We start from the raw sequence: 26,584 nt of genomic DNA on the forward strand, positions 1-26,584 counted from the left end.
AGAATAAAAGGAAAAGACTAAGCATATAAGTATCTTCAAATTAGAGGCATAATCTCAAGAAACCAACATGATGGCTTAATTTTTATTACAACGAATGATCATTACATCATAGTTATTTTTATGTCTAAGCCCTATCACTAATCCCCCATAAACTGAAACTTAATAGGAAAAAAAAAGGTAGAAGAAACATTAGGGAAAGTAGACACACATCATCAAAGCCCTATTACATTGTTCATTTCCCACATTTTTCTTATAAATAAGCATAACCAAAATCAAGCCATTTGAACTTCACCTTTTAGCACCGTTGATTGGAAGTTGTCACCATAGACAATGTTATGCTTATTATTCATAAACCTCTCCTTCTCCCCATCACCCCACAATGCATAGGCCTCCTCTCCATGAATTGCATCATCTCCAATTTGTAACTCTTCCTCAGACAGCATAAGCGGAATTCCACAGAACCTATTCAACAAACAAATTATGCTTGTGGTAAAGATGTTGAGGGATACAACAAACAAGATTCCTAGAATTTGAATTCCCATTTGTTTAAACCCCGCTTTGGATTTTCCATTTTTTAGCCCATATGCAAGGCCTATATAGTGTTCCCAGTTGGGTACCAAATAGAAGAGGCGACAGAGCTTGGGCTCAGCAAAGAAGACGGTGAGAATGCCGCCTAGGCTTCCAGCCACAGCATGGGTGTGAAAGACTGCCAAAGTGTCATCTACTTGCTTTAGGAACCGAATTTCCTTGTGGAGGACCATCATGGTATACCATGGAATGCTTCCAGACATGATTCCCATTAGAATTGCTGCCCAACCTTGCACAACTCCTGCTCAAAATAGAGTTAGGTGCTTGTGTGTTCCATGTAACGTCATTAAACTAGTTACTAAATATGTTGTATATTTTCAGCAATGTACATACTAACATAATGCTAAAGAATTAGAGGCATTTGAACCCAACATCGCTAATAGAAAAAAGAAAAAGAACAAAAAATTGCATATGGTATTGAACCAAAGCCAAGAATATGAAAATATAAAGCATTTGTATATAAATAGGATTCTAAAATCAGCACATTTGTATGTATATGTATGACAGGGTTTGGTACGTGCACTATTTGCAAATCTTTGTTCTTTTGTTGGTAGTAAAACAATTGTACTGAAGATCTAGTTAATTAGTAAAATACCCCTACTATATCATCTAGAACACAAACATGTCTATATAGATATGTATTTTTGTTGAGAAAATTTTTCTTCACCTATGAAACTAAAATAATTCAAAAAAAAATACATGTTTTTACATTGAAAACTTCAATGCACAAAATACTTTGATGTTATATTTACAAAACATAATCCAAAGTGACTAAAGACCTTGACACCATGAAAATAGAGGAACTTGTAGGATCTCTTCAGAATTCTGATTTGTCATTGCCTCAACCTAAGAGAAAGAACTTGGCTTAAAGATTGTGAGGGAAATGGCAAGTGACTCATCTGATGAGGTATCCATTGATAATAAGGAATTGGCATTGATTGCCAAGAGATTTAAAAAGTTCCTCAAAACTAAGAAAGGAAAGGGTAGGAGCAATTTTTCCAAGTTCATTGAAAATCCAAGGGTGACTCCGATGGAGCTATCCAAGGAAAAAAGGACAAGAGCAAGAAAGATAAGAACTCTCAACTCATTCAACGTCATGAGTGTTCCGATTTTTGACATATCCAAGCTGAGTATCCGAATTATAAGAAATCCCAGAGAAAGACCATAAATATGACCTTAAGTGATGTATCTGACAATAATGGAGATTTCACGGCTAGTGGTACGCCTCATCAGATTCGGGAAAGTCATCTCGGGATGTTTTTTATGATGATGATAATTTGCAAGCAGTTTATAATAAGCTTTTTTGAGGAATATACTAAATTTAAGAAACTTAACAATAAAATCTTTAAAAAGCTCAAAGAAGTGGAAACTAAAAAAGATGAAGCTTGATTGCTGATAAAATTTTATTTCTGCATTAACTTAGGTCATTGCATATTATCCCTAGGATTGCATTTAGTGTTACATTCATCATCTCAAGGCATGTTCCTGTTGCATTATGCATGTCATGTTGCATCTTGCATGTCATTATGCGTTATCATATATATTTGTTCATGCATTCTACCTTTTGTGGGGTTTTTTTTCTTCTGTTTTTTTAATAATTATAAAAAATGTGTGGAGGCCTATATTGAGTGTATGATTTCCTCTAGTGTGCTTCATGGTGTGTAAGCTCTTATGGATGCATTATGTAGGTGTTATGCAAGATGAGTAATTTTATATGTAAAGTGGTATTTAAAATAGTGCATAAGTAGTAATTAAAACTTTAATAATACTTGCAGAATTTGATTGTCATAAGTTAGAGTTTGACTGTATGTGCACGTATTTGGTAGGCAATCTTTAGCGGGGATAGCACAACTCTATGGACCAAATTAACCACAAACGAGCTGAACCTATGACTAGCATTTCATGTCATATCTCTCCCTAGTCACTGAAGCACACTTTGACTATAGAAAAAAACTGTTATTCCTACATATAGTAAGAGGTGAGCATTGCATGTTTCAAATTTGCCATCTATATGTCCTTATCGACAAAGCCAATGTTCACTTTTTGCGACAAAGCGAACATTGTAAATGGATTAATTTTGATGACATTTTAGTACTTGGTGTTAGGTAGAGTGCATATAAGAGTGTATCTAGGTCCTAGTAGTTTGGTTTGACTTTGGTCTTTGGAGTTTTCCTTTCCTATACTTGCTTGCGGTTTCTTGTACGTGTATGGCTAACCTTCTTGCAAAATTTAAGGTTTTAAGCTCACTTATTGACAATCACTTTCACAGCATCATGCAAGTGTTGTTAAAAGTTTGTAACTCATGTTTTCACCATGGTGAAAATTGACTTAAATTTTTTTTGCCTCCTCAAGCATTCATCTCACACTTGACATTTATGAGTGCTTTTAAATCATTTAGTATCTCTTGTTGGAATTATGTATTCAATTTGTTCTTGGTGAGTGTAAGTTGAAATATGAGTGAGGGGAAGACATGATGTGTACATTGAAATTGCATATTTGAGTTAGAAATTTTATGTGGTTGCATATTTGTATACTAGTTGACATTTTTACATATTTTTAGCCTTAGGCATATGTTTTGTTATATCTTGTACATATTTTTTAAAATGTTTGGTTGCCTTTCCTTGTCATTTTGTGACTAAAAGGGAAATAAATTAAATAGAAGTAAGTAATGCTGTAATGGTAGTCAAGGGGAGTACATTTTTGGTTGATATTCTGGCTCACATAAATGGTATTGTTTGTGATTATGGGCTGATATTATATTATTTTTTTATTTCCATCTATGTACTTTTTATTATAGTTGATTCCAATGATCATATTTTATGTTCTCTTATTATTTACATATAATGATCAAAATGTATTTATCATATTGATAATTCTTGTTCCACATATGTGAGATGAGTTTGTGTGTGTTTCGAGAAACAAGATCTTCATCAATGAGTTCAAAAGAATCCTAATTTAGTGGTTTGGTGGGATTATCCTTGTAATTCGTTGTAATGAGTTATAATGTAGTAAGTTTTGTCACACAATTCTTAAAGGATAAAAATTTTCTCTAAACCAGTCTAGACTAAATTTAATGTGACTTTTAAATATTTATAAATACTTTGCACTATTTTAAATAGGTTGGAGATATTTTTTTCAGACTGGTTTGGAGAAAATTTCTGTCCATTTTTAAATAGAGAGTTTATTAGGTTTTCAAATGGGGATCGGAGTTCATAAGTCTTTTAGAATAGTCCCGTGGGTATGGTGATTGGACACTGTCTGAATGGGAGAAAGATTGCAACTGGGCAGAAGTGTCTACTTGGACTGCAGTTGGAAAACATATGAATGCCGCTAACTAGAAAACATATGCGTGTGTCTAGTTGTTGATTTGGCGGAGAATCCCTCGACTAAAGGTTAAAGCACTGGAATTTCCGCCCAAACATCATTAATTTTCGGCCAAGCATTGATACTTCCTACGGCACGTGTGCTTTGGGAGCCAATTAATTATTAACTACGTACAGTTGCTGTTGTGGCCCTCATCATCATCGTTTTTTATTGGCAGTCATCTCTATATATGCATGGGTTTGCCTCATCTCATCCAAGTAGCCATTTGAAGCTAAGAGATAAGGAATCTGCATAATAAAGTATCACAATTAAGTTTCTGGATGCGAAAAACTTTCAATGTCTCAGACTAACATAGTGATGGAAGGGACAGCGTATATATATGGATACCAACGATACAAGAGCATTTAATTTGGTTTAAGGTTTTAAAGATGTATGAATAATTTGTCATAAAAAAGCGGAAATGGAGAAGAAAAAAAAAATAGAATTAAGGATATATTACTAGTTTACACACAACTTTTTGAGACTATATAATTAATGCTATATAGGTTAAGGAGGCATGTTACATAACCATTTTCAAACCATAGTTTTTTACAAATTTAATAGATAAATCATTAGATTTGTAAATTCAATAAATTAACCATTAGATTTGTAGACTATTGAATTCGTGTGGAGCTCACGTGAATTCACAAATCTAATGGTTAATCTATTGAATTTATAAGATGAAATTGAAAAAAGATGAAAAAAATATTGATGTGAATTATTCCTCCACAAATATTCAAGGGTAGATTCATCCATTTATTATGGAGATTGCTAAGAAATTGTTGAAAAATGAATGAATTCTATCGTTTCTCGTGAGTTAAATGTATTTTTTTAAAAGAATTATCAAAATCAACTAACTTCGAATATAATTAAGTGATATAGTATATTAAATATATATTTATTCAACTTTTCTGCTTTGCTGGTTTTTGCTTGATTGATTAGTACCATTTCAAAAAATAATAATAATAATAACAAAGTAATCATTTTTTTTTTTATACTCAAATACATATATAATTATGTTTTAGTTTTTCAAATACATATATAATTATGTTTTAGTTTTTTTAAAATATATATATATATATATATATAATTTGGCATTAAGATCCATGGCAAAAATTTTGCTTTTAGCGTTGGATTATTAGCAATGACTTTTATAAGTCGCCGCTAATAATCGACTATTAGCGTCAACTAAAAAGTCGACATTAATGATAAAAAAAAAATTAATATCATCATCGACATTAATTTGTCACCGCTAATAACCTATTAGTGACGATGTTTCTGCTATTAGCGGCGACAAAAGTCAACACTAATAATAAACTATCAGTGTCGACTCAAATGTTGCCGTTGATGCTATATTTAATTGAAAATTAAAAAATCATTAGTGTCGACCTAAAAGTCGTCAGTAATGAACTAATATCAACATCGACATTTAAAATTGGACGCTATTGTCCCTAAATATAATTTTTTTTTAAAAAAAGTTAAATATCATCTAGCTAGGTCAATGCTCGTGACCTATTATCAGTGTAATACCCCAAGAATCAAACAGTTTTACGATTCAATATATCACCTTTAAATGTTTTTGATGATATATGTGAGCATTAAACCATGTAGACACATGGAATACTTGATTTACGTTTATCTTATGACTAACTTATGTGTCTTGCTTCTGGTTAGGTATAATGCATATAGGCGATTAGGTTAATTGGTAGTTTCTGCCAGTGTAAAACCTGAAAATTTAAACTCTTTTAAAAGTTATTTATAGAATTCAATGATAGTACGTGTTGAGAAAACACTTTTATTTGGTTTCTATAATTATCTATAAATTAAGAGAGTTTCTATTTTAAGCTTTAAGGTATGTTAGATTATGTTAACTTTTTAACCCTAAAGCTTTGACCGGATGAAAACTGGGTCATACAAACTTAAAATGTGATGCCTCAAAATACCAACCCTTAAGAAAATAATTTATTAAAAATAACCACTTGTTTTAAATCGATCAACACCCGAGTAAATTTAAAGAGTTATAAAAGTGCTCTGCTTTTTGTGAAAAATCTTTAATTTTTTTATTTTTGACATAAAAATCTTTTATTTGAAAATAGCCCAAAAGACCAAAAATCAGTTTCTCACCGAACATTCCCTGACTAAATTTTAAACCATTGGGTATTGACCGATTGTTCAATCTGCAACCCTAGAACCACTGTGTAATAGTACATCAAACGTTCGCACCTAAGTACTGAACGTTTGGTGACAATCTGAAAAGCAATTTTAATCCATTCTCCACCTTCTCAAACCCATGTACGCCCTCCCCCACTATAAATACCCCTTCTTCTCGCCTCAAAATCCATCCCTATACCAAAAACTCCAACCCTAGAGTGAGAAGAGATTTTTGAGAGAGAAGGAGAAGGCTTGGAAGTGGTTTGTCATCTTCATCGTAAGCTCTTCTCAGTCTACTTGGTTTTCATGTTATATATACTTATGATTTTCATGTTCTTTACAAGTTTTAAAATACCATGATAAATTGTGCTATCATTCTCTTTAATAAGAGAAAAGGGTTTTCAAACTTTTTAAAAACACACCCAGTGTTTGCCTAGATTTGCATGCTATTATGGTTTATTATGTTTACATGCACTCATGAAGAGCCTAAGATGAGAATTGTTACCTTGGAGATAGGAGCTTTGCATGCATTATGGCCACTAACTAAATGTTCTCTACATTGTGACCGAACATTCGGCCATAAGCCAGAACATGTGAACAGTGTCTAGAATGGGTGAAAATAGGGGTTTTGTGACCTTAGGCTAGTTTGCTACTCGATAAGACCTTGTGTGTTTAGAATAGACACCCTAGTATTGCGCATGACGATAATCTATGTTTCGTTATAGCAGAAGTCTAAAATGTCGAGGGAATTAAGCGAGTGTACGAGGTAAGTAAATACTTCTGATTGCTTTCCTTTAAAACGTGCGATACATCAGCTGACTGAGCATGTGTGTGTTATGAGCATAATTACTTTTACGCAACTTGGTAATTGCCTTAATAGCTGATTAATAGAGATGCATTGTATGGCATGGTACACCAGTACGTGAAGTATAATAATCATGGGCTTACTATATATACTTGATTCTATGGTCAAATGTATGTGAGTGTGTTATATGGGCATTGAATCTAATGGTTTTTTCACGACCAGTTGAACCAGGTTTGATTGGCAGGTCACTACCGTACACTATTAGTATCGTGGGCCACCCGAGGTCAAGTCCCTCGGATAGCATCAACCTTGTTGAGAAAGGATAATATCTTGGGTAGACCATACATGATAACTATAACCTACATTAGCTTTCTGCATTAAAACCTATAGGCGTTGTCGCTGGTGTTGGAAATAGGATTGCAAATCAGAAATTCGTGCAGCGAAAGAAATCGAATTACCATACCAAGATCATTTACAAAAAAAACATGTGAAGAACAGTTATTATTTAAAATTAAATTGCAAAAACGAAGAACACTTACTTGGATATCAAGGCCACTCCTATCTTTTTGCAAAATTATTTTTGCTTCTCCAAGAATATGTTCTTTCTTGTTCAAGAACAAGAAGAACAATTTCTTTTTTTCTTCAAGAATACGAAAAACAAGTTTTTCTTTCTTCAAGAACACAATAGATCTCAAAGATATAGAGATCTCTAAATCTTCTCACCAATGACTAATAATAACCAAAAGAGTGTGAGTACTTACTTGGCTCTTCAAATCTTAAACTTTTGTTCTTCATGAGTTAAAACAAAGAACTATTAATTCTTAGAGAGTTTCTGAGAATTAACTATCAAGAGAACTTTATAGATTAATTGAGTGATTTGAGAGCCTAGGCTCTTCTCTACTTACTTGACTCTTCAAATCCTAAGGATACTGTCACTTAATTATCTACATCTTTATCCTTGAGTCACCGATTTTACGTTTATTCTCATACATATGAAAAGTACATATATATATTTTTGGTATGCCAACCAAAATTCTTCAGGCGAAGACTCTAAAAATAATATCCATAAAATCTAAAACAAGATAAAATTTATTATCTCTTTGTTCTCTGACAAATAATTTGGATTCCCTCTTGAAGTCGGTGTTCCCACAATGTTATATTTGATTACCCAACGTACCAAGTACTATTGACCGATGACAGGTCTCTCTCTTAGATACATCTAAGTAATTGTCACTTTACATTTGAGTTTACGAACTTCTTAGGATTTAGAATCAAAGTCCAAGTAGTCTTAAGGAATTATTGTCTTTCCTTAATATACAGTATTTTTATGAAAAGACAATTTCTTGGTCTATTCAGTACCTTAGGATCTCAACACACTACACATCAATCTCAAAGTCACTACTTCGCTTGATTAAAGTAGATCACCAAGATTCAATGTGTAACAATCTTACTCAAAATGAAAGTTAGATAAAACCTAATAACCTAAGTTTTGAAATTGAAAACTATTGTAATTTCCCGGTCTATATGATACACCATTAATTAATAAAATGGTAGATTAGTGGAAACACTTATTTGAAAGTTAGGTAAAACATAATAACTTAATTTCTGAAATTGAAAACTATTGTAATGAACTGAAATTGTGAGAAAATTTAGGAATTTATTTATTATTATTTTTAAGAAAAAAAGTAAATCTATTCTTTCGACGTGGACATGCCAGTGATGCCACCACAAGATTGCCTCGTTGCACACAAACCACATAAATTTTGTTTGCATTCCACCACTCCACCACCTGTGCGGTGAGCGTTCTCTTCCTCTCTAGTCTCTCCCACAAAGTGACGAATCTGGTAAGCCCCTTTTCTCGCTGCTGTCAGGTTTCTTCCACTGGGTACTTTTCTTTTATTATATTTTTTTCAGTGCATTTCCCCACGTGTTCATAAAGCGCATGATTCTCACCGAGTAACAAACTAAAATTGAAGAGTGCTACAGCTTAGGAATCTGCATGTGGGTTTTCTTTATACTCATCAAATCACTCAACTCAAGTCGAATTCACTAGTTTTCCTTTGTGGGTTTTCAGTGTTTTGAGATATTGATGGCTTCTGCAATGCTCAGTGGAGCAGAAAACCTCACACTCATCAGAGGAATAACCCCAAATGGGTTAGGTTCTATGGGGTCAGGTTTTCGTGGGAGGCACTTTCCCAAGCTGGGTTTGGTGTCTTGTACTAGGATTTCCAAGGGTAGAACCATGGTGCCCATGTGTAGTGTATCGGCTCCGAGACCGGCTTCACAGCCTAGGTTCATACAGCACAAGCAAGAGGCATTTTGGTTCTATAGGTTCCTTTCAATTGTGTATGACCATATCATAAACCCTGGGCATTGGACTGAGGACATGAGGGAGGACGCACTTGAGCCTGCTGACCTCAGTGACCGAAATATGTTAGTCGTAGATGTCGGTGGTGGAACCGGGTTTACAACTTTGGGGATAGTTAAGCACGTGGATGCCAAAAATGTTACAATTTTAGATCAGTCGCCTCATCAGCTTGCTAAGGCTAAGCAGAAGGAGCCCTTGAAGGAGTGCAAAATAATTGAGGGCGACGCAGAAGATCTCCCTTTTCCTACTGATTATGCAGATAGATATGTATCTGCGGGAAGGTATATTGTGTAATCTTCTTATTTGGTCTTACTCTACCTTTTCTTTACACTTTATCGTGTTGGGTATACTTTGATAGTTTTCTGTCCCCTGTTTCAATTCTTTTAATCATTTCATGATTTTTTGTGTTTGGAATCGTGGTCTTGATTGTATATCATATTTTACTTGGTCAGTTGGTCATGTTTGTTAACTTTCTGGGTCCCTTTGAGGTAAATATCCCTCTCCACATGCTTGGCATTTTAATCACCTTCCCCGCCCATTGTAGCCAAACTCACTCATCCAGGGGAAAAAATAGAAGATAAGTGCTTGCTTAGCCAGACGAATATAATTGATCAAAATTGTGCTTGAGCTTGATTTTGAAGGGAAAAATGTAAAATGGATTCTCTTGATTGAATATGTATCAGTTTGTTTTAAAAATATGTTCTCTTCATTTAATAACGAGTTAGTCAAAATCCTATTAGAAGTTTAGTATTTAACCAATTGATACATGTAGTTAAATGTGTTCTTATTTGTATAGGGTATGTGTAATGCACATGAATGGTAAAAGCATTGTGCATATAAAATGATAAAGAATATGAAATACTAATTCTCTTCTCCTGGGCCTATTTTCTGCCAACCCCTTGGGTCAATTGGATTCTATACAGGTTTTGTTATTTCAATGTATAATAGAGGAAAAATATATGCTGATCTTAAGTGAGAGACTAAGTTTTTTGGTATTGCCTCTTATATTGGGATTATATGATTTCATTCTCAGTATTGAGTACTGGCCAGACCCACAGCGTGGGATCAAGGAAGCATACAGAGTGTTAAAACTTGGAGGAAAAGCATGCTTAATTGGTCCTGTTTATCCTACGTTTTGGCTGTCTCGCTTCTTTGCAGATGTGTGGATGCTCTTCCCTAAGGAGGAAGAGTACATTGAGTGGTTCCAAAATGCTGGATTTAAGGATATCCAACTGAAAAGGATTGGCCCAAAATGGTATCGTGGGGTTCGTCGCCATGGGTTGATCATGGGATGTTCCGTTACAGGTGTAAAACCTGCATCTGGGGATTCTCCTTTGCAGGTAACTGTTCTTTTTTACTCGAATCTTTATTATGTTGCTCTTTGGCCAATCCATCAGGATTACATTTCGTTGTGGGTTTAAATAGCATTTGAAGTGGTGATGCAGTTGGTGATATTGTTAGAAAGTTTAACATAGAAGTTCTGTTGTTTACACCCTTTCCACATGTCACTTGTAATGGGTCTATTTTAGTGCATGCGAAGGCTTAATTCCATTAACAAGTTTCTTTAAATGTATAGATGTTTATGTCTGTTAAAAACATGCTTTTTGGTTCTATCTTGATGCTTGGGTCAATTGTAATGTTTTTTTTTTTTTTAGATAAGTTTGGGTCAATTGTAATGCTAACATATCCTGGTTAAATATGCAACTATATTTCATTTTATTGTAATGATCCTTTTCCTTCTCGACTTTGATTTGTTTGGGCAATTGATGTCTAAGAGCTAGACCATATACCAATTGTCTCAACTGTATTGGCTCCATCTTTGATTTGTATTCTGTGAGAGATGTATAGTTGTTCGTGTTTTTGACAGAGAGACAAGAAATGTCGTGTATCAACATCTAAAGCAACATAAATCCCTAAGTTACCATAAACAAAAACAATATAAATAAGAATGATAGTGATAACAACTCTAACTATGTGTAGCATTTAGAAAGAGTGATACAAAAGGAATAATGAAATGAAGTAAATCACTGAAATCTTTAGTTTCTTATGAGTTTTTAATCATGCATATTATTCTATATTTCTACATGGTTGGGCATTAAGATCCACAAGTTTGGCTCAGAGAATTGGACAGATGGAGGCTTGCTATTGTGGAATCATTTGAAAATAAAAAATAAGAAATAATTAAGAAGAATGGTTGAATCAACGAACTGATGTCATACCGTTGTAATGAACACTTGTTCTTACCTCATAAATATTTCTACGTGGTTGGGTGAAGATTTTTGTGTCTGTTGCATATGATGGACTGAAGCTTTGTCTTAATTGAGTTAGTTTGGTCTCATAAGAGAATATGTTTGTTTGTAGACAGAAATAGAAACTTGAACTTCTATTAGTTTGAGCTTTCATAATACATGAATTTTGGGAATGAGTCCTGGAACCCTTTTGTTTTATTATTGTATTGGGCACTTTAATTTCAATTTTCGATTTTGAAAGGATCTGATTACCCCAGTTTAAGGGAAAATATTCCAATATTTGGAATTCTGGAAAGCAGATAGGTTCCAGGCATATAAGGGAGAGTTCAATTAACTAAAAAGATATTTTTTGCTGTCAGGTTTCTGTTTCATTGCCAGTTATGTCTTCATTCTGCCATTCCCACCACTAAAAGCACTAATATCCTTTTGCAACACAGAAATTTCAGGCTGTCCTGACACAAATAATAGCAAAAAAACAAAATCATCCCATATTCAAATGACATAATTCAAGAAACTTTTATTGAAGACCTGCTACCATTTGGTTTTCGCTGGATGGCGGAAAAAAGGTTTGTGCAGCTGACAGAAAATTGTTTGGATCTGAATCCTACCAATTTTGGTTTTCCTTGGTTAACAATATTGTAGAATGGTGACCACAAAATTCCATGCTACTATTGGACAATATTGTAGAATGCTAAAATATATATCTTTCTTTTCTTTTTTTCGTGTCCCTATTTTTGATATATATGAGGGTTTTCCATTTTAATGCAGCTTGGTCCAAAGGTAGAGGATATAAAAAAGCCTGTAAATCCTTTAGTGTTCCTCTACCGCCTCATTTTGGGTGCCATGGCAGGAGCATACTATGTCCTTGTTCCTATTTACATGTGGATCAAAGATCAGATCGTACCCAAAGGTCAACCAATCTGAGAGGTGGAAATTTCTGTTATGGCAGTTGAAGCTGATTTGGGATAGTCTTCTATATCAATGCATCTTCTTCTATACTATGTCCTTGTTCCTATTTACATGTGTCCTGTTATGTTTCTCATTTCATTTTCATGTTCTTCTAAGTCCTGTCAAGAAGATGCGCCAGACTTTCATTTATATGTATCTACTGTTCAAAGTTTTGTAAGAAGGAATGCTAATATATAGAATTCCTCTCTTGATATGCATCTGAATAAGACACAGAAATGCAGATACATTTTGTGTAACATGTAATCATTTTCTTTTCTTTTTTTTCTTTTTTGTTAAGGCAAGTATTTATTTATGTTGCTACTCTTTGTTTTTAAAAGCATCATCCTATTATAAAAATAGGCTGTACGGCTCTTGAGTAATAGAGAAAGAGTTGTGCTTAGGCCAATAAACATAGAGGGCTGTATTTTTAGTTAAAATACAATATAACAGTTATCATTTCAAGGTCCTCGAGTTACAAAGTTTGATCCTCACATGCATACGAGGTAAAAGAGGAAAGGAAAAGCTACACTCGGATAAAGCCTTGTTGTTAACCTGGGCTGTTTGGCTGTTTCCTGTTTTTCCTTGGTCGCTCAGATGAGTGTGTCCTAATAATATGCGATTTCCCGGCTTCAATTGAACCTCCAATGAAATGTGGGGAGGCATTAGATTTCCAATGGAATCCTCCTTTTTGTTTTTTTTTGGGGGAAATTGGGATCGGAATGGTATCTGAAAACTGTTCTCAAGAACATTAAGAAAGTGACACCAGCGTTCGAGTGTCCCAAAAACAATCATACAAAGCACATTTTTTGGGCTAAACGCAGAAAAATATGTTCATAGAAATCTTTTTTTTTTTTAATATTTGTCGCTGAAAATATGTTTCCCAAGAACAACCAGTTTCCTGAGTAAACAGTTTACAGAAAATTGAGAATGTAATGCTCAGACAAACTTCTTCTGCCCAGTGTCTTTCTTTTATTTCCTTTTCTTTTTTTGGTTTTTGGATTTATAAACAGAATACTGTTTTTCTTTTGTTCTTCAGAAAATTAATCCAATCAGCCGCTAGTAGATATCCAAATGTCAAAACACTGTAGAAAGACCTGATGACCAGTGCAATATTTCAAAATTCATCAAGCATGCTAGAAAAATGGTTCCATTGCAGTTGTCACCCTAGTTTTCTAATAGAGCATGTTATTCAAATTGATAACGCTCAAAAAGAAAATACGAAAAATGCGAGCACAAGCAAATTCAAATTACAAGGCAAAAAAAAAAAAAAAAAATCCCTCTCTCAATCGGTTTCATTCAGAGGTGGCAGGTTTACTGTGATTAGATCCTTACCACTCCACCATGACTAAGATGGCACAAGAAGTTATCTTGACCCTGAATCAGGACTGGCATCTCCATAGGAAACCAACCCCCTTTGGCCAGATGGGGAGCTTGATCTTGAGCTAGACCTGATGGGAGATGCAGAAGTCATTCTGCCATTATGCTTTGGTGGTGCAGCATCATGAGATCTGGACTGAGGGGACCCACGACTCCTGGACCTGGATCTCAACCTTCCTCTTGATGGAGAGGGCTGATCATCAATTCGGGGACCAAGACGAGATTTTAATCTATCACTCACTGGAGGTCGATTATCTATTGGACTCCGGCTACGGTTATGGTTCCTGTAATCACCTCGATAACCACCTGGACTGCGAGAACTGCTCCTACTTCGACTTCTCCTGCTACCGTATCTATATGGTAAAGAAAATATATATTAATCTACTTCCTCAGTCAGCCAGACAGAAAATAGCACAATCTAAAAGATGAAAAGACAATACGTATCAAAATCAAGAGCTTTTTACTTTGGGAAATGATTTCACTTGATTAAAAATATGCTTTCAATTGAGAGCATGTTCGAAAGCGAAAGCAAAAGCAAATGTAGGGGTTGGCTCAAGTGATAAGAGCTTTGGTCTTTGTGATAGTCCATGCGGTCTAAGGTTCAAATCCCCTTAAGTACAAACAATTCCTTAGAACCAGCCCGCCGGTGAAGCCGGAATATTATCCGATCCGTGTGAAGGGAGCGTTTTACACGGGTCCAAGATTTACTTAATAGGAGTGGATACACAAAGTGGCCTTGTCTTGGAGAGGTTCCTCATTATATATATATATTAAAAAAGAAAAAAAAAAAACGTTTGTTTCTATGATTGCACCGGAAACACTGATGTGAGCTGACATTCATATATAGATGCTTCGTAGGTCAGGCCAGTTGAGCTGCTGGACACTGGACAGCCATGAAACTAAGAGAGACAGTAAATATCAAGAAATATAGTACAATTATTTTTCTATATTAAAAAATAATAATAATAATAATTGATGTCAATAATTTGCTCATATTTTTCTCATATTATCTTACAAATTCAATAGATCAACCATTAGATTCGTAGGGTTTACCATTGACTTATATAGAGTTCGCATAAATTCACAAATCTAATGGTTGATTTATAAGAAGAGATAGGAAAAATATTGTCACCAATCATTTCTCTTAAAAAAATATGGCACAAGTTCAAAATATGCTATACTTATCTAACTTGAAGTGATATTTGTTTTAGGTTTGGTTCAGACTCGGACTGAACCAATTTTGAAACTTGCAAAACACTCCAAATGCTTCATTTAGTTGAGTAATAATATTAATTAGAGTTCCAAAAAGGAGGCACTACCAAGCACACAAGTAAGCATACAAGAGGGTACTCCAAGAAAAGACACTTGGCTTACCTGTCCTCTTTGCAAGGGTAAGGTTGCTACATCACAATAAAATTAGGGAAAAATGTGAAATCAGTCCATGTGGTTACACTGATTTGTAATAAGTTCTCTATAGTATAAAAATGTTATGACAGCTCCCTGTGGTATGCAAAAATAACAAATAGGTTCTTGCACCCAAACTTCCGTCTAATTTTTTAACAAAAACCATCAAATAACAAACACATCTTATGAGTAATACGAGTTATAATCTGATTGGTGTTGATGTGGCATTTAATGGTTTCCGTCAAAATTGGGTGCATGACTTATTTGTTATTTTTGCATACCACAAGAAGCTCTTAGAACATTTTTATACCACATAAAGCTTATTGCAAATCAGTGTGATTATAGGGACTAATTTTGCATTTTTCCATAAAATTATGCAGAAACACTTAAAAATCGTAGGGTAGATTTTGACTATAACAAAGTACACTACCTAACATCCATGTGTTTGTGTGTGTGCGTGTGTGTGTGTGTGTGTGTGTGTGAGAGAGAGAGAGAGAGAGAAAGAGTGAGAGAACCTGGGAGGGCTTCTGCCTCCCCGTGGGCTTCGATCACGTCCACGTGTCGAATGCTCATAATACCTTCTATAGCTTGAATACCTTCACACATAAAAATGAAAAAACTCTTGAAGATATAATGGAAGCCCTCATCTTAATTTACTTACATGACATTGAGATTACCTATCACGGTTCCTCTCATGAAAATTTCTTCCACCATAATTGTAGGCACTTCGAGGTGAACGGTCTGGAGATGGAGTACGGTACCGACGTGCAAACGAGTACTGCTCAGTGAAGCCACGCCCTTTTCTGATGCGCTTTGGAGTGCCATCCAGAGAAGGGCTTCTTGACACAACCCGGCCATGGTTTGAGGAAGACGGTTCGGGGGCTCTGCGTGCAGGATTTCCCAGCACACTCCTAGAAGCCCTTCCCTGATTTTGCTCAACAGACTTCCTATCAGGACTTCTTTTTGGACTTGTGCTTGGACTGTGTCTTGACCTTCTTTTGGGAGTCGGACTTCTGCTAATTAAATATTCATAGAAAATTTGACAGAACAATCACAGAATGGTAAAGAACCCAGTATCTAAGAGACAGTCAAATGCAAATAAAACATGAAGAGTCGAAACAAACATATATTAGCCTGTCATGAGAAAAAACCTGGATTTACTGGAGTCATCTGAATAGGAATGCTGATTAGCATGTTTATCAGATCTAGCTTCTTTGCCATGGCCATTGTTTAAAAGTTCATTTTTTGGAGACAGTTCGCCTTCTTCATGTGACAAGTTGTCCTCAGTGGTCTTTATGAGATCCTTCTGTTGTGCTACAATAGTTTCTTTTACTGAGAGAGGGGTTGAGGATTCCTTTCGCATATCTGTGACATAACAAGAAGCAAGGAGGTTAAGTTGTGCAATATCAACGAAGATGAAAGAGTGCTGATGAAATTAACTCGAAATCCCACTATATAACATTAATATATGGCATGAATAAAAAACATGCTTAAACTATAAGCCAGTAATGAGATGCGAAAAAGGAACAGATTGCATACCAAGATTCCTTGATAGTTTATTTTTACTTGTTCTCTGAGCAGAAACATGACGATCAGTTTTTTCATCATCAGAACTACTTCTGCTAGTACTAGTACTATCACTATCTGTACTCGAACTCTCCAAACTCCTGACAATAAGGCTGTTATCAATATATGGGAAAATCAATGAGGACATTGTAATGGAGAGAAGAAGAAAAGCCGTGCTTAAGTAACCATAGACCACACCTTTTAGACCTTTGCCTTGATCGTTTGTCACGGCGGCCTCTCTTCCTCTCTCTTTGCCCATCCTTCATTTTCCTCCCACGCTGGTGCTTATCTCTTTTTATGGACCTCCTCTTCCTATGCCTTCCATCACTTGAGTTACTTGAATCAGATAGAGATGAATCTGAATCAGTATCTGAAGAAAAAGAATCAGATTCCGTGTCAGAGCTGTTTGAATCAGATGAATATCTCCTTTTTCTTTTCTTTCTTCTGTCCTTCAGAGATTTCTTGCGTCTTCCTTTCACTTGCTCATCAGAAGATTCAGAACTATCAGCAGAAGATGGAGCCTTCACCAATTTTTTCTTTTTCCCTGAAGAAAAACTATGTCATACAATAGACACTACGACCAAAAACCCAGTATGCTGCTTAAGAATGCGAAAATTGGATCATTAAATCCTTGAAATGGTACCCATGACAACCATAGCATTACCTTTCTCTTTCCCAAGTGCATCCGGAATCTTACTTTCAGAAGTTTTACCACAATCTACAATTTTCACAGGTCGAGCAGGTTTCCCTTCAGCTGTTCCCGCCTGCTCAATTTTCTTCAAAATCTCTATTCCTTTCACAACTTTCCCAAAAACAACATGTTTCCTGCCAAACGTGTATTATTATTGGAGAATAAAAATCTCAATATTACAATATATGAAGCATCTTCACAATACAGTATGAAGTTTTCCAGGACTGAAGAACAGGAACGTCAAGTAAATAAGGTTAGGCCATAACGGGCAAGACGTAACAGGAAACAAAAATATGAGCACAACAAGCATATATCAAATACCCATCAAGATGGGGTTGGCGCTTGAAGGTTATAAAGAACTGAGATCCATTTGTGTTCAAACCACAATTTGCCATAGAGAGAAGACCAACTCCATCATGCTTCAGCCTAAAATTCTCATCTGCAAATAAGATGCTAATTTGTATGATTCATCATGAAATTAAGACATCAGACATGCTTAAAAATGGCCTAACACAGAAAAATTACCAGCAAATTTTCCTCCATATATACTTTCTCCACCACTGCCTGCAAACCAATTAAAAGTCACACAAAGAATCTGTATTAATCAAAAGATATTAATCCTGGGAACAAAAAGCATACCGTCTCCCCTTGAAAAATCACCACCCTGTAAGGACAACAGAAGAAATTGAACAATTTATTTAATCAGATGTTTGAGAGGAAATTTGTGTACAATCAGATATTATCTTTAAGTGTTTGTTTGGTTTAACAGTTTCAAAATGTGCAGTTTGAAAAAACTAACGATTTCAAAACGCAGTTAGTGAAAACACGATTTTAAAAACACAGTTAAGCATTTGGGAAAATCACGGTTTGGCTATTAAATCGTGAGTTATTAAAAACGCACCCCATGCATGTAATTTGAAAACGTGGATTTTCCACTTTTCAAACCACCATTTTTGTTTCAAACACACTCCCAAACAAGAAACTTTCCACAATTTTGTTTAAAAACGTGCGTTTGGCCTGCAAATCGCAGGGCCAAACATACTCCATGAAAAACAACAATGAATAACCTGTCCTGTGGTGCAGAGATAGGAAGAACGGATGAATTCATCTTTCTCTATTTTATGAAACTCTAGTAAGATCATTTTGCTATACAATTTCAATTTAAATAATTCAATGTAATTTAATTGTCATCTCGCAGTTAAATATATTCACGCAAGAGATTAATGCAGTTCTAGTACAGGACACTAACTATGTGGTACTGCTATTCAAAACAAACATGGTGCACTAGTTGGAACAGGTGTAGGACGCAAAGAACTGCAAAATCAGGAAACAAGGAAACAGCAATGCATGTGTATCATAGGAAACATGATCTTTAAAACACATTAAACCTATATATGGATCCATACCCTGTTCTTGTCGAATAACCACAGTGTCATCTTTGAAAGTCATAATATTATCCCAAACAAAGGTAAGACAACATTAGGCCTGAAGCATCAATGCATCATAAATTCAAATAAGAAATTGCTTTGTGCGAGTGTCGGGTAGCTTAGCAGGTAAAGTATTTTTTTCATTATGTGAGAGATTAGGGATCAACTCCCAACTAAACCTAGGAATGACATTTTTATTTTTTATGACGGTGAACTTCGACAAGCCAGTGATTTACCCTAATCCATATAGGGAAAGTTTTTACACCAGAGGGTATGAACACAAGGGGGAGTTTGCACCTAGTAAGTCTCGAACTTAGGATCAAAGGGGTGATACTCCCTAAGACCTCAAGCCTCAACCACTAGGCCAACCCCTTGGGGTTTAGGAATGACATTTAAAGTATGGAAAATTGCTACCTCTCATTCCTAGCCTTTACACCCAATAAGCCTTCAATGGATCCAAAATAAAATTTACTTCTTCTTTGGTTTGTAACATTAAAATCCATGACACACTGTCATTTGAAAATTTCCAAGTAAATTAAGGCGACTCATTCTAGTGTCCAGGCTAGTGTTGGACATGTGTGGAGACAGGCTATGGTTAACAAGTAACAAGGGCACCTTTTCACATGGCAAAGACTCCAGCATATCAAAGAGTATCTGACCATTCAAACAACTGCAGTAAAGGGATAATTAGGATTATCCATTTCTAACCAGGTCTCTTGACAATCATCCCTTTATGAGACTGATATATATGATTTCTGTCCTTCTAAGATACACTTGCTGCCAAATGCCAAGATAATATATGCTTGTCCTTATGTGCAAAGATGAGTAATGAGAAGACAGCATGGGGACCATGAAGAATCAAGGCACATGAAAAACTCTTAACATTAACCATCAGTTGTATAGTTTTCTATAAGATTGCAACTACTAAGGAGCATATTGAATGAATTTACCACTAAATGTTAATGGAAAAGCATCATTGCAAGATGACAGAAATGGTTTTATAAAAAAGAGATATGACGTACTTGGGCCATGAATCCTTTAATTATTCGATGAAGATATGATCCCTTGTAGTGCAAAGGTTTCCCAGTGGACTTTCCAATGCCCTTCTCTCCTACAGTAAAACAGCACAATACCAAGACTCAAAAGATTATTCAGGTATTTCTTTTCCATAATTCATTGAGAGGTATCCTTGAGAACATAATCCAAGCCAATTATTTGTATAAGATAAATAAATACTAACAATGACAATAACAACAACAATGATAATATAATTAAGTATATGAATAAAAACACAAACATGATAGGTTCGTGGACATTGTTCCAAACAATATAACAGCAAGCCCCGCAATTGGAAGTAACTTAATAAAGAAATTACTTATAAAATAAAATAAAATAAAAAAAGAATGAATTGACAGATTGTTTGCCTCTATAGATGACTATGCAATGAGTGCCAAGATCATAATCAATACTGAAAAATTGAATCATACCTGTACAGAGTGCCCGAAAATTCTCTGCCGTCTTAGGGACAACATCAGCAAAAAGCTGCACAATTCACAACAAAATTTTATTACCTTATCTCATCTGAAATTGCAAAAGCTTCAAGTTCCAGTAAAGAAATAAACATTGAAGCGAAAAAGAGAAGTCTATGACATTTTGTTACCTCGATCACAATTCTTTCCACAGGATCCCCATCAATTGACAGATCTAAGAATACAAAGGGATTTTTTTTCTCACTCATGTCTCCTCACCTTAAGAATGCTGGGTACAAGGGGGAAAAAAAAAAAAAAGTCAATAAGTATTTGATGCAACACTACGCAAACAAAATAATGCATTTTTTATGTTTGGCCATTTTTACATAAAAATCACTGTCCAAATGCCATGATGTTTAGAATGAATTTACATAAAAATCACTGTCAAATATATATCTATTGGTAAACTATGGGCAGCACTCGGAGTGTTATTGTGTGGAAGATGGCACCTTTATGCTTGTTGTGGTGTCTAGAAGGAAAGGAATAACAGAAGTTTTGAGGATAGTGAGAAGACTAGTTGTCCAGGCAGAGTAGCAAGCTAAAAGGAAGTGCAATATGATTCAGAGCTTGTTTGGGATTGCATTAGAAAGCTTAAAAAGTATTTTTAATACCTAAAAAGTCGTGCTAAACAAAAGCTGGCATGTTTGGTAAAAAAATCCAAAAGTTTTTTTTTTTTTTTACTCTAAAAATGGCAAAAACGCATTTTTGGCAAAAACTTAAAAATAAAGCTTTTGCCAAAAAAACACTTTTTAACTTCAAAACTCTATTTCTCAAATGCAATCCCAAACAGACTCTTAGAGTTGTAGTGTCTGTTACGTTTATTATTATGGTGTGTGTTGTTAGTGTTCTTGGGTAGGTATCTTGTTGTTGGCTGGGTCTTTTATGACAATATTCTATGGGTAGAAATAAAGGCTTATCTTACTATAAGATGAGGATAAGCTTATGTTAGTAGTAGTAGAGTTGGAGTCCCTGTGTAGAGGTCCACTTCAAGTGGAATACTCTTTTCTTCATTGTAATGTTTCTTTAAATACTTCACTATTCACCAATAAAAGTATCAAACAATTATTCATCAAACTTGCGTTTACTAAGAGGTTAGAGCTCCTCTAATTGCTCTAATATAATAGGGCTTTTTCCAATTTAGAAACCTATTACACGTTCAGTCTCCAAAGAACGTAACAAAGACATTGGAGGAGCTTGAGTCTTTTTTCTTCAATACTATGTATCTTTGGACAACTACTTCTTCTTCTTCTTCTAGTTAGGTGTTTTCTCTTGTAACTTTCTGTATACCTCAGTGAGGGTGCCTAACACTTTTAATGATATTTCAATTAATTATTAAAAAAAAAAAATTAAAAAAAAAAAAAAAAGTTCAAGTCGATAGTCTATAAGTTAAATATAATGTTCCCACTCACATTGACTTGAGTAATGTTAATCTGAAATAGTTTCACTAGATAGGCTTTTAGACATTTAAAGGATGAATTTCGACCAAAATCTGAGTTCATTCCCAATGGCATTTGGAAGTCACCACTCAAGTAACACTTCAAAGATAACTTTCACTTCCACAGAAACCAACATATTGTCTCAAAGACAAGAAAATGAGATAGAAAATAAAATATCCACGTACAAGTATGCAAACAAAGATTCTACTTTTCCTCAAAAAAATAAAACAAAATAAAATCAGGTCACAGATAACTATCTAACACATTCTCAATCAATCCAACAGCAAATTATTTAAATTCAGATATACTGCTAAAGATTGGAGACTATGTAATTATTAATTGCATTGGAACAAAATCCACAAAAAGCTTTATTCAAGCTAAAGAGACTTCATGATCATAAAATTCATTCAAGCCTAAGGTTCTCATGATTGATTACCGCATTGGAAGAAAACCCACAAAACCCTAAACCCTAGTTCTTCATTGAAACAGTATATCGACAAGAAACTTCATTTGCATAAAATAATTCAGTTACATTCCAAAAATTCTCAAAACAACGGTAAAAACTTCAAATATAGGTTATTAATATGTGCATCAGCAGAACCCCACAAAACCCTAAACCCTAATTCCCCAACCAAGCAGTGCCTCAACTAAAAGAAACTAAATTTGGACAAAATTTCACTAAAATGGATCGAACTCAAGCCAGTAAAATCAAATACTTTTCCAGGAAAAACAACATACAGAGATTTATAATCCCTAGAACTTTACACAAGAAGAAGCAGAAGAATATACAGAAACAAATCGCAGAGACTACCTTGGCTTTGATTGATTGCTTGTGATTCAAAGCCAGTGAAATCAATTAGATCTCGGAATCGAAATCTGCGGCCAAAACGATCAGCTTCGTAGAGAGTGAAAGCCTGAAAGGTACACCGGCTTAGCTAGTTAGCTCCGTTATTGAGAGATTTTTGGCTATTAAATTTGCGTTCTTTTTTTTAATAAAAAAAAAAAAATTAATTACTTCTATGTTTGCCACGTGTAACACTAGTATCTTTGGGAGTGTGTTTTTAAAAAAATAATCTGAGTTTTTACCGATTTCTATAAGCTAACGAGCCTGTATGGAAGTGCAATTTCAAAAATAGCGTTTTAAAATTGGATGGGCGTTTGGTAAAATATGTTAAAAAGTATTTTTTTTATTAATTGAGTATTTGGATAATATTAGCATATAATTGCGGTTTTATGGCCAAATTACCAATAAAGACATTTCTTTATATCAGTAAAATAACTAACATTGTTTATAAGCCTCCATATTTAACACCTCTACAAACAAAAGTATGACCTATAATTTGACATTAACTTTGATTTTTTTACTTAGGCAATTATATATTGATTTATTACTTGTTTCTATATGCTTTTTTTGTTGTTGTGTTTTTTTTTTTTTTTCTTGAAACTTATTCCAAACAGACATGTAATAAAAAATAGAAGAATAATCCATCAAATTAAACTAATAATGTTTATCAAATTTAACTGTTACATAATTCACCAATAATTTAAATTAGTACTTGATAAATCACCCAAAAAAAACTTAAAGAACAGTGATGGATCACTGTTGTTAGTTTTTGTATTGGCTTAATTCAGTTCCAAAATGCAGAGATTATTGTCCACGGGCTCAAACATTGATATATAATGCTCAGAATCAAATCTTCACCGTTCATAATGTAGATTCATATGTCATGAACGGCCTTGCAAAATTTCAGCTCAATCGGACAACAAACGCCCATCGATCAGAGTTATTGATCAAGGCTGAACAACATTTCCATAATGTTATTTTCTCCCTACTGCAGGCCATGTTCGGACACGGTGCTAGGCTGTCTGGACAGGCTTTCCAGCAAGCATATTTTTGCTTCACAAGGCTCTGTTCGGACAGCCAATTAACCTGTTTGGACACCCCGTACCTATTATGCCTAAAAAAGTATTTTTAGTGGGCCCAAGTCTAGGGTTTGATGTACTGATATATATATACATCATTATAGAAGAGAGATGCACGAATTTTCACCCTCAGAGAGTTCGTCGGAGGCTATGCTAAGAGAGATCATATGTGGTAAGCGTTAAATTAAATCTCTTATAGTTCTAGTTATTTCTTTGATAAATCTATGGTTAAGAAGTCTATCAGAATGGTCCGATAAATGAGAATCACGTTGAAGAAGATTGTGAGTAAGGAGACGAATTGTAGGCTTGTCGACCTTACAGAGCCAAGGTTTTGCAAAAGGTTGTAAGTATTCCTAGTATCTGTAATCTCTAGATAATTTTTTTATAGTGATTTCTTGGGTTTGGCTGCCCTGGAGAAGTTGTACTTTTAGATCAGTTTCTAAAAGGTTTGACCTTCGTAACCAAAATATCTGTGTCTGCCTCTTTATTGCTTTATATATTTTGGGTGATTGAATTGTTTATTACTTCATAGTATTAATTCCACATAAATTGTGATAAACAAGTTTTTTTGAGTCATTAAGCGTTTTTCAATTGGTATCAAAGCGGGTTCACTTTGTTTGGATTAAATTTCTGAGTGTGATCCGTTGACTCCTGTTTGCTATGAATACTTCTCAAGGGGAATATGGTCTTATAAACTCCTTCAACAATTTGTTGAAAAAATTCACTCTTTTGAGACATCAATACACAAATTGTTTGAAGGATTTTCAAGATCTTGAACATGTGAAAGAATCTATTGTTACTAAATTGTCTGAATCACATGTTTTAATTGATTTTTTAAAATCTAAAAATCTTGTTTTAGGTTCTAAAGTTGATTTGTTAGAGAATAAATTAAAAGAGTCAGAAACTCAATTGGAAAAATTCTCTAGCAATTCCCTTGAGAATATGTTGCATACTCAGAATTCTGATTGTGATAAATCTGAGTTAAGTTTTGATTGTCATGTTGCTTTGGCTTCTAACAATGATTCTACTTCTGAGATAATTTTTGTTAAAACAGAAAAATTAGAAGACTATTTGGTTAAATGAAAAACAGCAGCTACTTCGACCTCACAAGGTAAAAAAGTTAAGAAAATTCATATTGAATCTTGTGTATTTTATCCTAAGTATAGAGTCGTCCATCCTCCTAGGAATCTATCTCCTAAAAGGTCTATCCCTACTTATTATCATTGTGAAAAAGTTGGTCACATTCGACCCAACAGTTTTAAATTGAAACCTCATGTGCATAAAATAAAAATTCTGTTTCTAGGAAAGAACCTTTGGGGTTATGCACAATGATGATGGGATGTTTGTCTAGATTAGATAAGATTGAAAATGTTCACGTCTCTACACCTTATTTCAAGAAGGTTTGAGTTATGAAGGATTATATCATTTACCCATTGAGAGGGAGTGGTAGTGATCTCACCTAAATTTAGGTAAGTAAATAACATGTCTAGGAATGATTGTTTTGCTTATTTTTTAAAATCCTAGAGCATGTTGTTTTTCTTTGCTTTGCATTTTTTTTTGTTTTTGCTTTCTAATTTATGCATTGCAATTTTTTTTTTCACACTTTTTGTGTGAAAAGTGTATGCATGTTTGTTTTGAGATTCTTGTTATGAGGCATATTCATAAATGACTTTTCAAGAAATTAATATGTTATGATCTTTGAAAAGCTTATAGATGAGATGTTGTGTACGGACCATTAAGATTTTTGTCTACTTGCTAATCAAGTGTATATGAATGTGTAATGTATTGTGAAGACCTAGAAGTAGTTATTAAACTAAATTCATGTATTGCCTGTTATAATCTCAATTCAAACATGTTTTTCTTTGCTGCCCTTCTTTGTGGTTTATTTGTGTTAATAAATTTTTTAGAAAGGAATTGGTGTTGCAAAGATGTTTGAAATGTTAAGATGGATATATGCTTTAAATGCTCTTTAATTGCTTAATTGGAAATCATTTTAATTTATGTACCTATGAAATACACTTATCATGCTTGAGTTGATTATCTTTATAATGAACTGTCATTGATCCATTCAAGTATGTATTATTATGGTACATCTCATTTATGCTATCTCTATGTACTTAAGATTCAAGAAGAAATGTCAATCCATGACAAATTTGTTTTGTTGAACAAACCATATGCATAGGATGAATTTTTTTGTGGGTTAAAATTAACCAAATGCTGGTTGAACCTAGAACCTATAAATTATAGTTCAAACCCTTATGTCTTGTACTTTAATTTTTATGAAATACACGTTCTCAAAAAGAAAATCTAAAGTGAAATGTGCAAAATACCAAAATATTCTAAAAGAGAAATTTTCACTGTGTCAATTTTTTGTGCTTGGCTCATCCATAATTAAAATTTCAGATGTAGTTTTGAGCCTTGTGATAAAACTAAGGGGGAGAATATTGGATGAGGGTGACTAAGCCCTAGTAAGGTTTGACTTCTAACCTAACAAGATATGAATTTATTTCATATGGTTTGAAAGTTTTAATGTGCCTTCTTTGTCAATATATGTTTATCCATTGCTTGACTTTTGACTGTGGCTTATCACAACCAACACATATAGTATAAATAGTGATGGTACATAATGACATGACATGAGTTGCAACAATGATTTTATTTATTCATCTTTTGATACTCTTGCATGCCTTGAGTTTTTTTTTTTGGCACATTCAACAAGAGTTTCTCCTATGCCTTGATGTTTTTTCATGATCTTGCAT

The 26,584-nt window shown here is 34.3% G+C and overlaps 3 protein-coding genes across 7 annotated transcripts; 1 reads left to right on the plus strand and 2 right to left on the minus strand.

Annotated features, from left to right (window-relative positions):
• Positions 1-272: 272 nt before the first annotated feature.
• LOC132169055 (ammonium transporter 2 member 4-like) lies at positions 273-1,425 on the minus strand. The gene is made up of 2 exons (XM_059580145.1): positions 1,368-1,425; positions 273-829 (listed from the first exon to the last, which is right to left on the minus strand). Exons 1-2 carry the CDS (start codon positions 1,423-1,425, stop codon positions 273-275), a joined length of 615 nt encoding a protein of 204 aa, XP_059436128.1.
• Positions 1,426-8,662: 7,237 nt separating this feature from the next.
• On the plus strand, positions 8,663-12,749 carry LOC132170894 (2-methyl-6-phytyl-1,4-hydroquinone methyltransferase, chloroplastic). 2 transcript variants are annotated; one of them, XM_059582039.1, is made up of 4 exons: positions 8,663-8,751; positions 8,982-9,556; positions 10,309-10,615; positions 12,293-12,749. In XM_059582039.1, the coding sequence occupies exons 2-4, from the start codon at positions 8,997-8,999 to the stop codon at positions 12,446-12,448; spliced, it is 1,023 nt and encodes a 340-aa protein (XP_059438022.1). In that variant the 5' UTR covers positions 8,663-8,751; positions 8,982-8,996; the 3' UTR covers positions 12,449-12,749. The 2 variants fall into 2 exon arrangements, with proteins under 2 accessions (XP_059438022.1, XP_059438023.1); XM_059582040.1 differs by having other exon boundaries at positions 8,724-8,792.
• Positions 12,750-13,560: 811 nt separating this feature from the next.
• LOC132168867 (peptidyl-prolyl cis-trans isomerase CYP63) lies at positions 13,561-22,844 on the minus strand. Of its 4 annotated transcripts, none has more exons than XM_059579943.1 (14): positions 22,714-22,844; positions 20,598-20,695; positions 20,425-20,479; positions 19,960-20,048; positions 18,150-18,174; positions 18,036-18,074; positions 17,832-17,949; positions 17,484-17,644; positions 17,018-17,363; positions 16,793-16,920; positions 16,405-16,618; positions 15,931-16,266; positions 15,769-15,849; positions 13,561-14,202 (listed from the first exon to the last, which is right to left on the minus strand). In XM_059579943.1, the coding sequence occupies exons 2-14, from the start codon at positions 20,673-20,675 to the stop codon at positions 13,836-13,838; spliced, it is 2,037 nt and encodes a 678-aa protein (XP_059435926.1). In that variant the 5' UTR covers positions 20,676-20,695; positions 22,714-22,844; the 3' UTR covers positions 13,561-13,835. The 4 variants fall into 4 exon arrangements, with proteins under 4 accessions (XP_059435926.1, XP_059435925.1, XP_059435924.1 ...); XM_059579942.1 differs by having other exon boundaries at positions 15,931-16,269; XM_059579941.1 differs by having other exon boundaries at positions 16,793-16,932.
• Positions 22,845-26,584: the final 3,740 nt, after the last annotated feature.

This window comes from Corylus avellana, chromosome ca2 (genome assembly GCF_901000735.1).
Source record: "Corylus avellana chromosome ca2, CavTom2PMs-1.0".
NCBI classification, from domain to species: domain Eukaryota; kingdom Viridiplantae; phylum Streptophyta; class Magnoliopsida; order Fagales; family Betulaceae; genus Corylus; species Corylus avellana.